Source organism: Oncorhynchus mykiss, chromosome 30, assembly GCF_057628025.1.
Source record: "Oncorhynchus mykiss isolate SJ-2025 chromosome 30, ASM5762802v1, whole genome shotgun sequence".
Classification (NCBI taxonomy): domain Eukaryota; kingdom Metazoa; phylum Chordata; class Actinopteri; order Salmoniformes; family Salmonidae; genus Oncorhynchus; species Oncorhynchus mykiss.
In genome coordinates, this window is record NC_143051.1 from 1,169,281 (window position 1) to 1,183,550 (window position 14,270).

Here is a 14,270-nt window from a genome sequence, read left to right on the forward strand (position 1 = left end):
ACCACCACCACCCCTCGCCTCCACCACCACCACCCCTCGCCTCCACCACCACCACCCCTCGCCTCCACCACCACCACCACCCCTCGCCTCCACCACCACCACCCCTCGCCTCCACCACCACCACCCCTCGCCTCCACCACCACCACCCCTCGCCTCCACCACCACCACCACCCCTCGCCTCCACCACCACCACCACCCCTCGCCTCCACCACCACCACCACCCCTCGCCTCCACCACCACCACCACCCCTCCACCACCACCACCCCTCGCCTCCACCACCACCCCTCGCCTCCACCCCTCGCCTCCACCCCTCGCCTCCACCCCTCGCCTCCATCACTCGCCTCCATCACTCGCCTCCATCACTCGCCTCCATCACTCGCCTCCACCACTCACCACCACCACTCGCCTCCACCACTCACCACCACTCGCCTCCACCACTCACCACCACTCGCCTCCACCACTCACCACCACTCGCCTCCACCACTCACCACCACTCGCCGCCACCACTCGCCTCCACCACCAACCACCACTCGCCTCCACCACCAACCACCACTCGCCTCCAACACCAACCACCACTCGCCTCCACCACCAACCACCACTCGCCTCCACCACCAACCACCACTCGCCTCCACCACCAACCACCACTCGCCTCCACCACCAACCACCACTCGCCTCATCACCACTCATCTCCTCCACCACCACCTCATCTCCATCGCCACTCACCTCCACCACCACTCATCTCCACCACCACTCACCTCCACCACCACTCACCTCCACCACCACTCACCTCCACCACCACTCACCTCCACCACCACTCACCACCACCACCACCACTCACCACCACCACTCACCACCACCACCACTCACCTCCACCACCACTCACCTCCACCACCACTCACCTCCACCACCACTCACCTCCACCACCACTCACCTCCACCCACCACCACTCAAGTCCACCACCACTCACCTCCACCCACCACCACTCACCTCCACCACCACTCATCTCCACCCACCACCACTCACCACCACTCACCTCCACCGCCACTCACCTCCACCGCCACTCACCTCCCCCGCCACTCACCTCCCCCGCCACTCACCTCCCCCGCCACTCACCTCCCCCGCCACTCACCTCCCCCGCCACTCACCTCCCCCGCCACTCATCACCACTCACACCCACCACCACTCACCACCATCACCCACCACCACTCACCACCATCACCCACCACCACTCACCCACCACCATCCACCTCCACTCACCCACCACCATCCACCTTCACCACCGCCACTCATCATCGCCACCACCACCACCCGTCTCCATTTGTTTCCACTCGCCTCCACCACCACCACTCACCTCCAACACCACCACTCACCTCCACCCTCACCACCCGTCTCCATTTGTTTCCACTCGCCTCCACCTCCACCACTCGCCTCCACCACCACCACTCGCCTCCACCACCACCACTCGCCTCCACCACCACCACTCGCCTCCACCACTCGCCACCACCACCACTCACCTCCACCACCACTCACCTCCACCACCACTCACCTCCACCACCACTCACCTCCACCACCACTCACCACCACCACTCACCACCACCACTCACCACCACCACTCACCACCACCACTCACCACCACCACTCACCACCACCACCACCACCACTCACCTCCACCACCACTCACCTCCACCACCACTCACCTCCACCACCACTCACCTCCACCACCACTCACCTCCACCCACCACCACTCACCTCCACCCACCACCACTCACCTCCACCCACCACCACTCACCTCCACCCACCACCACTCACCTCCACCCACCACCACTCACCTCCACCCACCACCACTCACCTCCACCACCACTCACCTCCACCCACCACCACTCACCTCCACTCACCACCACTCACCTCCACCGCCACTCACCTCCCCCGCCACTCACCTCCCCCGCCACTCATCACCACTCACACCCACCACCACTCACCACCATCACCCACCACCACTCACCACCATCACCCACCACCACTCACCCACCACCATCCACCTCCACTCACCCACCACCATCCACCTTCACCACCGCCACTCATCATCGCCACCACCACCACCCGTCTCCATTTGTTTCCACTCGCCTCCACCACCACCACTCACCTCCAACACCACCACTCACCTCCACCCTCACCACCCGTCTCCATTTGTTTCCACTCGCCTCCACCTCCACCACTCGCCTCCACCTCCACCACTCGCCTCCACCACCACCACTCGCCTCCACCACCACCACTCGCCTCCACCACCACCACTCGCCTCCACCACTCGCCTCCACCACTCGCCTCCACCACTCGCCACCACCACTCGCCACCACCACTCGCCTCCGCCACCACCACTCGCCTCCGCCACCACCCCTCGCCTCCGCCACCACCCCTCGCCTCCGCCACCACCCCTCGCCTCCGCCACCACCCCTCGCCTCCGCCACCACCCCTCGCCTCCACCACCACCCCTCGCCTCCACCACCACCCCTCGCCTCCACCACCACCCCTCGCCTCCACCACCACCCCTCGCCTCCACCACCACCCCTCGCCTCCACCACCACCCCTCGCCTCCACCACCACCCCTCGCCTCCACCACCACCCCTCGCCTCCACCACCACCCCTCGCCTCCACCACCACCACCACCCCTCGCCTCCACCACCACCACCCCTCGCCTCCACCACCACCACCCCTCGCCTCCACCACCACCACCCCTCGCCTCCACCACCACCACCCCTCGCCTCCACCACCACCACCCCTCGCCTCCACCACCACCACCCCTCGCCTCCACCACCACCACCCCTCGCCTCCACCACCACCACCCCTCGCCTCCACCACCACCACCCCTCGCCTCCACCACCACCACCCCTCGCCTCACCACTCGCCTCCACCACTCGCCTCCACCACTCGCCTCCACCACCAACCACTCGCCTCATCACCACTCATCTCCTCCACCACCACCTCATCTCCATCGCCACTCACCTCCACCACCACTCCCCTCCACCACCACCACTCACCTCTCACCTTCTCCACCACTTATCTCCTCCAAAATCAAATGAAATGTGTTTATATAGTCCTTCGTACATCAGCTGATATCTCAAAGTGCTGTACAGAAACCCAGCCTAAAATCCCAAACAGCAAGCAATGCAGGTGTAGAAGCACGGTGGCTAGGAAAAACTCCCTAGAAAGGCCAAAACCTAGGAAGAAACCTAGAGAGGAACCCATCTGTGTGGGGTGGCCAGTCCTCTTCTGGCTGTGCCGGGTGGAGATTATAACAGAACATGGCCAAGATGTTCAAATGTTCATAAATGACCAGCATGGTCAAATAATAATAAGGCAGAACAGTTGAAACTGGAGCAGCAGCACGGCCAGGTGGACTGGGGACAGCAAGGAGTCATCCTGTCAGGTAGTCCTGGGGCATGGTCCTAGGGCTCATGTCCTCCGAGAGAGAGAAAGAAAGAGAATTAGAGAGAGCATACTTAAATTCACACAGGACACCGAATAAGACAGGAGAAGTACTCGAGATATAACAAACTGACCCTAGCCCCCCGAGACACAAACTTCTGCAGCATAAATACTGGAGGCTGAGACAGGAGGGGTCAGGAGACACTGTGGCCCCATCCGAGGACACCCCCGGACAGGGCCAAACAGGAAGGATATAACCCCACCCACTTTGCCAAAGCACAGCCCCCACACCACTAGAGGGATATCTTCAACCACCAACTTACCATCCTGAGACAAGGCTGAGTATAGCCCACCACCACCACCTCATCACCTCCACCACCTCTCACCTTCTCCACCACTTATCTCCTCCACCACCCACCTTCACCACCACTCACCTCCATCGCCACTCACCTCCATCGCCACTCACCTCCATCGCCACTCACCTCTCACCTTCTCCACCACCACTCACCACTCATCTTCTCCACCACCACTCACCACTCATCTTCTCCACCACCACTCATCTCCTCCACCACCTCATTACCACTCATCTTCTCCACCACCACCCACCACTCATCTCCTCCAACACTCACCATCATCTCCACTCATCTCATCCACCACTCACCTCCATCACCACCATCTCCACTCATCTCATCCACCACTCACCTCCATCACCACCATCTCCACTCATCTCATCCACCACCTCATCACCACTCATCTCATCCACCACCTCATCACCACCATCACCACTCATCTCATCCACCACCTCATCACCACTCATCTCCTCCACTACCTCATCACCACCTCATCACCACTCATTTCCTCCTCCACCACCTCATCACCTGATCAGGTGATGGTGAAAAATCTATCTTTGATAATGAATAGAGCAGACGTAATCTCTTATTACATGTCAGAGGAATATGTTACTGAGAACAAACGTCCATCTGAACATTATCCACAATGTTGTGTCCTGCTGAACACGGCCCTGTATTCTGTGGCATCTGAAGTGACATGTATTATATTATTCTCCTCAGACGCCACATCGGTGGCAGAGACTAGACACAACCCCAGCATCGGAGAGGGCAGTGTGGGGGGCATGACAGGCAGTCTGAGTGCCAGCGGGAGCCACATGGACCGGATGGGCGCCATGAGGGACAACCTGAGTGAGAATGCCTCCACCATGGCTCTGGCTGGGGCCAGCATCACCGGATCTCTGTCTGGCAGCGCCATGGTCAACTGTTATAACAGGTAGGGTACTAGAGTGGAGAAGCCGTTCGGTAGTCATTACTACGCTAGGTGAGTCAGGGTGCCGTTTGGTAGTCATTACTACGCTAGGTGAGTCAGGGTGCCGTTCGGTAGTCATTACTACGCTAGGCAAGCAGGGGACACAGCGTTCAGAAAAGCTAACAGGCTGGGGCTAGTAGATGGTTCTTCGGCGACATTGTTAGAGAATAGCCTGTTGAGACCACATCGGGCGATCATGTCGGCAGTCCAGTCGTGATGGATCGGCGGGGCTCCGTGCCGACAATAAAGGGTCCAGGCCAATTGGCAAAGGAGGTATTGTAGCCCTAAAAATTAGTTGGTATATGGGCCTAGCTCGAGGCTCGCTCAAGGCTAACTGGTGCTTGCTTCGGGACAGAAGCGTTAGTGAACAGTAGCCACTCGTTTGCAGCTAGCTAGCTGCGATCCGGTATAATGATCCAGAGCGGCAGGAATCCGGTGATGTGGTAGAGAGAAGCAGTCTGATATGCTCTGGGTTGATATCGCACTGTGCAGACTGGCTGGTGTTTTCCAAGCTTAGGCTGGCTGAGGACGGGGTAAAAAGGAGAGGACTGCTTGCCGTGGCTAACAAAGACTATTAGCTAGTTAGCTGGCTAGAGGACCGCTAGCCATGGCTAACAAAGACTATTAGCTAGTTAGCTGGCTAGAGGACCGCTAGCCATGGCTAATAAAGACTAGGTGCTAGTTAGCTGGCTAGAGGACCGCTAGCCATGGCTAATAAAGACTAGGTGCTAGTTAGCTGGCTAGAGGACTGCTAGCCATGGCTAATAAAGACTAGGTGCTAGTTAGCTGGCTAGAGGACCGCTAGCCATGGCTAATAAAGACTAGGTGCTAGTTAGCTGGCTAGAGGACCGCTAGCCATGGCTAATAAAGACTAGGTGCTAGTTAGCTGGCTAGAGGACCGCTAGCCATGGCTAATAAAGACTAGGTACTAGTTAGCTGGCTAGAGGACCGCTAGCCATGGCTAATAAAGACTAGGTTCTAGTTAGCTGGCTAGCACCTGATGGAAGTTCCAGTTATAAGGAATGAAAATAGCAGATCCGTACCACATTGAGTGAGGAAAGTATAATTAGTTCGTAGATAGAAAGTGAGATTAAGATATATACGCGAAAGACTGGCTATTTACACGGGATAAGACAGACAAACACACACGTCCTACTGCCGCGCCATCTTGGATTTTTTTAAATGTAAACCCGATTTGAGATGTTGTGGCAGGACCTGAAACGAGCAGTTCATGCTCGAAAACCAACATGTTGCTGAATTACAGCAGTTCTGCATGGAAGAGTGGGCCATAATTCCTCCAATGATGTGAGAGACTGATCAACACTACAGGAAGTGTTTGGTTGGAGTCAGTGCAGCTAAAGGAGGCACAACCAGTTAGTGAGAGTAAGGGGACAAATACTTTTTCACACAGGAGCGCTGGTGTTGCATATCTTTATTTGTAAAATAAATGTAATGCGTATTCAAATGTTGTGCCATCTATCTGTCCTTCCTCCTCACAACACTATCTCTGTCCTTCCTCCTCACAACACTATCTCTGTCCTTCCTCCTCACAACACTATCTCTGTCCTTCCTCCTCACAACACTATCTCTGTTTATCTCCTTCTCTACCCAGGTTGGAGGTCCAGGCTGACGTTCAGAAGGAGCAGGGTAGTCTGAGTGGGGAGTCGGCCAATGTCAGTTTGGGGACCATCAGTGACAACACTAGCACCAAAGCAATGGCTGGATCCATTCTCAACTACATGCCTCTGGACAGGTCAGCACCCTCGGTAGCACTGGTTCAGTTCTGGTAGTTGACATTGTTGTCGTCTTCACCACTAGATGATTTTGCACAGTCACCAAATACAACTGTCCCTATATGATCACCAATCACCAACCTGTTAGCATGTCTTGTTGTCATGGTTACATAGAACCGTCTGGAGGTGGTGTTAACATGTCTTGTTGTCATGGTTACAGAGAGGGTAATCTGGAGGTGGACATGGAGGGGAAGCATGAGAAGAAACTACATCACCATAGCAACAGCAGCAGCCTGGACGACGCCAGCGGCGAGGGAAGAGGGGTTGGAGTGTGTCCCTCCGGCTGCCCCCATGAGTCTCGCTCCTCCAAATGGGTGAAGGACCCCTCTTCCTCGGGGGGCAAGAAGAGCAAGGGCAAGCTGAGGACTAAGAAGACCAGCGGAGGAACTAAGATCCAGGAGACCCGTGAGGACATGGATGCTCAGCTCCTAGAGCAGCGCAGCACTAACTCCTCAGAGTTCGACTCCCTCAGCGGCTCCCTGCCCTCCGTAGCAGACTCCCACTGCAGCCACTTATCAGAGTTCAGCTGCTCTGATCCGGAGACCTCCAGACCTCCTCCTCTCACCCCCTGCTGCATTGACCTCCACCCCCAGTGCCCCCTCACCTCCCTGGGAACAGACCTGGTCACCGTCACCCCCCTGCCGGAGGTGGAGAACGACCATCTGGAGAACTGTCCCGCTGCATCCTCCTCCTCCTCACCTTCCTCCGCGGCCCCCGTCTACACAGAAGGAGGGGTAGGAGGAGGTATGCTCCTCTACATCGCCGAGGAGAGCTTAGGGCTGATGAGGACGACGCAGGAGGAGCTGGACTCCCTCGCGGTGGAGGAGGTCCTGAAGGAGACCAATAACAACATGTTGGACGGAGGTGTCGTATCCCAGCAGCCTTCCAGCCCTGTGAGGAGTGGCTGCATTCAGACTGAGATATAAACTCTCCTGGCTGACTGGCTGGTTGACTGACTGACTGGCTGGCTGTTTACTGAGTGGGCAAGCTCGTTTTACGGAAGAGTAGAGAGAAAGACAGGACAGCAGAGGAGGAAAGGTGTTTTATCCATGTCTGCTAATATGGAAGATAAAATCATGTGATGGTTGAGGGTAGACTGGGTGGTGATACATGTGGAGGGATAAGGTAGACTGGGTGGTGATACATGTGGAGGAATAAGGTAGACTGGGTGGTGATACAGGTGGAGGAATAATGTAGACTGGGTGGTGATACAGGTGGAGGAATAAGGTAGACTGGGTGGTGATACATGTGGAGGAATAAGGTAGACTGGGTGGTGATACAGGTGGAGGAATAATGTAGACTGGGTGGTGATACAGGTGGAGGAATAAGGTAGACTGGGTGGTGATACATGTGGAGGAATAAGGTAGACTGGGTGGTGATACAGGTGGAGGAATAAGGTAGACTGGGTGGTGATGCAGGTGGAGGAATAAGGTAGACTGGGTGGTGATACAGGTGGAGGAATAAGGTAGACTGGGTGGTGATACATGTGGAGGAATAAGGTAGACTGGGTGGTGATACAGGTGGAGGAATAAGGTAGACTGGGTGGTGATGCAGGTGGAGGAATAAGGTAGACTGGGTGGTGATACAGGTGGAGGAATAAGGTAGACTGGGTGGTGATACAGGTGGAGGAATAAGGTAGACTGGGTAGTGATACAGGTGGAGGAATAAGGTAGACTGGGACAAGGTAGACTGGGTAGTGATACAGGTGGAGGAATAAGGTAGACTGGGTGGTGATACAGGTGGAGGAATAAGGTAGACTGGGTGGTGATACAGGTGGAGGAATAAGGTAGACTGGAACAAGGTAGACTGGGTGGTGATACAGGTGGAGGGATAAGGTAGTCTGGGTGGTGATACAGGTGGAGGAATAAGAGACTGGAACAAGGTAGACTGGGTGGTGATACAGGTGGAGGAATAAGGTAGACTGGGTGGTGATACAGGTGGAGGAATAAGGTAGACTGGGTGGTGATACAGGTGGAGGAATAAGGTAGACTGGGTAGTGATACAGGTGGAGGAATAAGGTAGTCTTACATGTGGAGGAATAAGGTAGACTGGAACAAGGTAGACTGGGTAGTGATACAGGTGGAGGAATAAGGTAGACTGGGTGGTGATACAGGTGGAGGAATAAGGTAGACTGGGTAGTGATACAGGTGGAGGAATAAGGTATAGGGAGGGAGAAAGCTCTCCTACTGGTTTAAGGGTTTTATTCATATAGAAGAGACGTTGGCAGTCTGGATGGGAAGTCTTGATTAAATCTCATGTCCGGAGTGTTTTTGGTCGGTGGTAACATTTAGATGGACCAAGGCCCATGGAAAGTTCCAGTTAAATGTACGAGGACAGAGGACGAGGTGTATGGCCGGTGTATCAGTGGGGTGATGATGTAGCAGTGTTCTATACTAGCCTTCACATGGGGGACAGATTCTCCAGAAGGCCACACGACTGTCCATCCAGGAAGCTCCTATGGATCCGACTCAAAACGAACCCCATCTCAGGTGGCATCATATTCACCATGTATTGCGTTACTAGATGAGTACGGTTCCATTTGAGACACAGACTTCTATGTCTGTGGTGAACAGTCAGCCAGTCAGCCAGCCAGCCAGCCAGCCAGTCAGTCAGTCAGTCAGTCAGCCAGCCAGTCAGCCAGCCAGTCAGTCAGCCGCATCACACCGCAGCGTAAAGGATTGTCAAGCTTCAGTTCTAATATGAACCGGTCAAAGAAAAGATCAAACTGACCTCAGAGGGACCAGTCAATAAGTCATTTTTATTTTTTCCATGATTCTATAAAAAAAAAATGAATATTACTTTTAAGATGTTGATGAATATTGTTCTGTAGTTTTAGTATTTTCCATGTTGAGCCCTGTGGGGTCAGATCCTGTGTTAGGGGAGGCCAGGGGGGGTTGGGGTGAGCAGAGGGAAGGAAGAGTCAACTAATTTAACCCTTTGTCTTCTTAAACAACACAGCTTTTAACTGTCAGGATTGGATTTAGAATATAAGTAAATATTCCAGAAAGAATCAGGCCTCAGAGTTGAGCTGGCCCATCATCAGTAGGAGGACAACAGCGGTTGTTTGGTATAAAGGGAGCGATAAGAGGTTGACTCTCTTTTCATTCTGTTATAGATCTACATCACTTCTAATTAAAAGGCTATGGTGATTTAAGCCTGAGTTCATGATCTGTGCTGTCTTCAACTCGTAGGCCATTATCACCAGTTGGAGGGGACAAGCCAGGCTAACGGTGATGCATTCAGGTCGTTTCAAACACCTCTCCATTGGAACCATGCAAATGAGGATTTTTCTACCTATGTTGCCTTTTTGAAAAAGCTGCTTCTGTCTGTTTGCACCTCATCCTGTCTCTTCAATAGATACAGGACTGTGTCCCATTCCCTGTGTAGTGCACTACTATGGGCCCTGGTCACTATATAGAGAATAGGGTGCCATCTGGGACTCAACCAAAGAAATGTAGAGAAAAGCAGAATGTCTAAGTGTTGTTATCGCTACAGATTCTATCTAACCATCCCGTCATTGTGTTTAGCAAGTCAAGAGATGCTAACCATCCCGTTATTGTGTTTAGCAAGTCAAGAGATGCTAACCATCCCGTCATTGTGTTTAGCAAGTCAAGATGCTAACCATCCCGTCATTGTGTTTAGCAAGTCAAGATGCTAATCATCCCGTCATTGTGTTTAACAAGTCGAGAGATGCTAACCATCCCATCATCATTGTGTTTAGCAAGTCAAGATGCTAACCATCCCGTCATCATTGTGTTTAGCAAGTCAAGAGATGCTAACCATCCCGTTATTGTGTTTAGCAAGTCAAGAGATGCTAACCATCCCGTCATTGTGTTTAGCAAGTCAAGAGATGCTAACCATCCCGTCATTGTGTTTAGCAAGTCAAGATGCTAATCATCCCGACATTGTGTTTAACAAGTCGAGAGATGCTAACCATCCCATCATCATTGTGTTTAGCAAGTCAAGATGCTAACCATCCCGTCATCATTGTGTTTAGCAAGTCAAGAGATGCTAACCATCCCATCATCATTGTGTTTAACAAGTCCAGAGATGCTAATGGACACACCAATCTGGTAACCACCTAGCCTACCAAAGACAGAACAGGCTACTGTGGTTGAACCCTCACTCCTGAGGACCCCTGATGAGGGGTGTAGTGTTGCTCTGCAGAGCAGCCCGAGTCGGTGTCCAATGGAGCCCTATTCCCTATATAGTGTAGCATTTAAGACCAACCTTCTGCCAAGCGGTCCATGATCTGATTTAATGAGTAACATTCACCTATAGCTTAGTGTTTATTTGAAGGATTTGGGGGGGAAACGCTTCAGCTGTACAGTTCCCTTCCACTTCTTCACTGTAACAAAGGTCTTGTCTTGGGTACAGTCAACACTGTGACAACAGTCTTGGGTACAGTCAACACTGTGACAACAGTCTTGGGTACAGTCAACACTGTGACAACAGTCTTGGGTACAGTCAAGTGGTTCAACGTCAGGCTATGGTTTCATCAAGAATGAGACGTCTTCGGGGGGGGGGGGGGGGTATTTTCTGCCGTGTTAGTACATGTTCAAACGAAAGGATTCATCTTTGAACACGGAAAGCGTTAGGGTTGAGGCTATGTTCATGTACCTGTGATTCTCAGAGTGCATGGATGTGTGCTCTAAACCAGGGATATTCAACTCTTACCCTACGAGGTCTGTAGCCTGCTGGTTTCCTGTTCTATCTGATAATTAATTGCACCCATCTGGTGTCCCAGGTCTAAATCAGTCCCTGATTTAGAGGGGAACCACCCACCTGGTGTCCCAGGTCTAAATCAGGCCCTGACTAGAGGGGAATCACCCACCTGGCGTCCCAGGTCTAAACCAGTTCCTGATTGTCAGTCCAGAGTTAAATTCTCTAAACTAAAGGTTGACCCTAAACTGTTCATTTATCTACTGTTGTGGTGCTGTGCAACTATCAGTCTGGATTGATAATATGATTCTGTATGATACTTTGAAGACTAGTGCCAGGCCTCATGTAGAGAGGAGTTTATGCTATTTCTAGTGCTAGAGGCATCACTTCAGACCCTGGTTCAGCGGTCTAAGACACTGCATCTCAGTGCTGGAGGCGTCACTACAGACCCTGGTTCAGCGGTCACTGCATCTCAGTGCTAGAGGCGTCACTACAGACCCTGGTTCAGCGGTCACTGCATCTCAGTGCTAGAGGCGTCACTACAGACCCTGGTTCAGCGGTCTAAGGCACTGCATCTCAGTGCTAGAGGCGTCACTACAGACCCTGGTTCAATTCCAGGCTGTATCACAACCGCCCGTGATTGGGAGTCCCATAGGGTGGTGCAGAATTGGCCCAGCGTTGTCCAGGTTAGGGTTTGGCCAGGGTGGGCTGTCATTGTAAATAAGAATTTGTTCATAACTGACTTGCCTAATTAAATAAAAAACTGTACACTTATGTTACAATTATATCTGAAAAATCTATCTGTCTTCATTGATTACACATTTTATGGAAATCATAGGTTTCCTGTCAGTTTAGCTGGGTAATCTACAGCAACATAACTCGTGACTTCTAAGGGTGATTTGAAACACGTCTCTTGCGTTGTTTGCTATTGGTTTAACTGATAGTTAAACCGAATACAGTGAAAATATATTATGTTTTGGTGATTTAAACCCATGTTCATTACATTTCACATTAATGGTTCTGTGGGGAGATGTTTACAACCCAAAATGAATGCACAATGACAGATTTTGAATGAAAGACTGGCTGCGTTACAAGTGTGACCAGTTTGGAGTTTTGTGCCGAGTTGTGATAAAAATAAGTAGGCAACAGTGCCCAGTAATGGTTCACATGACTCAATACAGGTCCTCATGTAAAATACTCTGCAGTGTATGTTATATATACACACAAGGATGTTATTTCTCTGAGGTTCAGTTCACAATTCCCCAATATATGGTTGAACTTGAATCTCAATAAGGCACACCACATATCTCCCACATTGTGTTTCTAGAGCCTCTCTGCAGTTTAGTGGAAACAAATCAAATAATTTGGCAAGAAATCTAGTCACTCGCAGCTTCTGAGATTTTGGGAATGCATCCCAAATCACACCCTATCTCTTACATAGTGCACTACATTTGATTAAAGCCCTATGGACCACCTCCTTTCTCTACAGTGTGTTGCTGCATGGAGTCTGAGCACGCCAAGGTACAGAATTAACTAACCAAGTCGCTCTGGATGAGTCAAATGTAAGTGTAAGAAGCTGCATTGCATCTAGAGTCTCCAGAATGGAAATGAAGGAAGCAGCTGCCTGCCCTGTGTTACTGAACGCTCCGCCGTTGTCCACACAATGCTTTTGATGCTCTTTGGAGTCAGATGGCGTCAGAACCGGCCAGAGCCCAACATCCAGCATAGTTCATGTCAACTCTGTGAGGCCTGAACAGCCTTCCCAGGTCTTCATAAGCCTCCTTCCTATACAGTCTTCTGTGGCATCAAACCTGAGGTGGAGTAGACTTCTCATCTCTGACTGGTTGGTTGGGATCAATCTGGTAGAGGGATGACATCACATCAAACTTTATTTGTCACATGCGGCGAATACAACCTTACCGTGAAATGCTGACTTACAAGCCCTTAACCAACAGTGTAGACTTCACCGTGAAATGCTGACTTACAAGCCCTTAACCAACAGTGTAGACTTCACCGTGAAATGCTGACTTACAAGCCCTTAACCAACAGTGTAGACTTCACCGTGAAATGCTGACTTACAAGCCCTTAACCAACAGTGTAGACTTCACCGTGAAATGCTGACTTACAAGCCCTTAACCAACAGTGTAGACTTCACCGTGAAATGCTGACTTACAAGCCCTTAACCAACAGTGTAGACTTCACCGTGAAATGCTGACTTACAAGCCCTTAACCAACAGTGTAGACTTCACCGTGAAATGCTGACTAACAAGCCCTTAACCAACAGTGTAGACTTCACCGTGAAATGCTGACTTACAAGCCCTTAACCAACAGTGTAGACTTCACCGTGAAATGTTGACTTACAAGCCCTTAACAAACAGTGTAGACTTCACCGTGAAATGCTGACTTACAAGCCATTAACCAACAGTGTAGACTTCACCGTGAAATGCTGACTTACAAGCCCTTAACCAACAGTGCAGTTCAAGAAGAAGAAAATATTTACCAAGTAGACTAAAATAAAGTAACACTAAGAATAACAATAACGAGGTTATATACAGGGGGTACTGGTACAGAGTCAATGTGGAGACTATATACAGGGGGTACCGGTACAGAGTCAATGTGGAGACTATATACAGGGGGTACCGGTACAGAGTCAGTGTGGAGGATATATACAGGGGGTACCGGTACAGAGTCAATGTGGAGGCTATATACAGGGGGTACTGCTACAGAGTCAATGTGGAGGCTATATACAGGGGGTACTGGTACAGAGTCAATGTGGAGGCTATATACAGGGGGTACCGGTACAGAGTCAATGTGGAGGCTATATACAGGGGGTACTGGTACAGAGTCAATGTGGAGGCTATATACAGGGGGTACTGGTACAGAGTCAATGTGGAGGCTATATACAGGGGGTACCGGTACAGAGTCAATGTGGAGGCTATATACAGGGGGTACTGGTACAGAGTCAATGTGGAGGCTATATACAGGGTGTTACGGTACAGAGTCAATGTGGAGGCTATATACAGGGTGTTACGGTACAGAGTCATTGTGGAGGCTATATACAGGGGGTACTGG

The 14,270-nt window shown here is 51.7% G+C and overlaps 1 protein-coding gene and 1 long non-coding RNA gene across 18 annotated transcripts in view; one reads left to right on the forward strand and one right to left on the reverse strand.

Annotated features, from left to right (window-relative positions):
• Window positions 1-11,994, forward strand: part of rnf19a (ring finger protein 19A, RBR E3 ubiquitin protein ligase) — a 56,682-nt gene extending 44,688 nt beyond the window's left edge. The window contains exons 8-12 of one of the 17 annotated variants that reach the window (XR_016493752.1): window positions 4,494-4,707; window positions 6,356-6,496; window positions 6,697-8,371; window positions 8,419-8,520; window positions 8,580-11,994. Coding sequence is in view for 1 of the 17 variants with exons in the window: in XM_036971765.2 (XP_036827660.2) it covers window positions 4,494-4,707; window positions 6,356-6,496; window positions 6,697-7,462 (1,121 nt within the window). In the remaining 16 variants the exon portion in view is untranslated. Of the gene's footprint in view, window positions 1-4,493; window positions 4,708-6,355; window positions 6,497-6,696 lie in introns of all 17 variants that reach the window. The other 16 variants (XR_016493753.1, XR_016493750.1, XR_016493751.1 and 13 more) reach the window with 16 other exon arrangements.
• On the reverse strand, window positions 9,107-13,762 carry LOC149970174 (uncharacterized). The gene is made up of 2 exons (XR_016493755.1): window positions 11,322-13,762; window positions 9,107-11,271 (listed from the first exon to the last, which is right to left on the reverse strand). It is a non-coding gene; the product is annotated as an uncharacterized LOC149970174 (long non-coding RNA).
• Window positions 13,763-14,270: the final 508 nt, after the last annotated feature.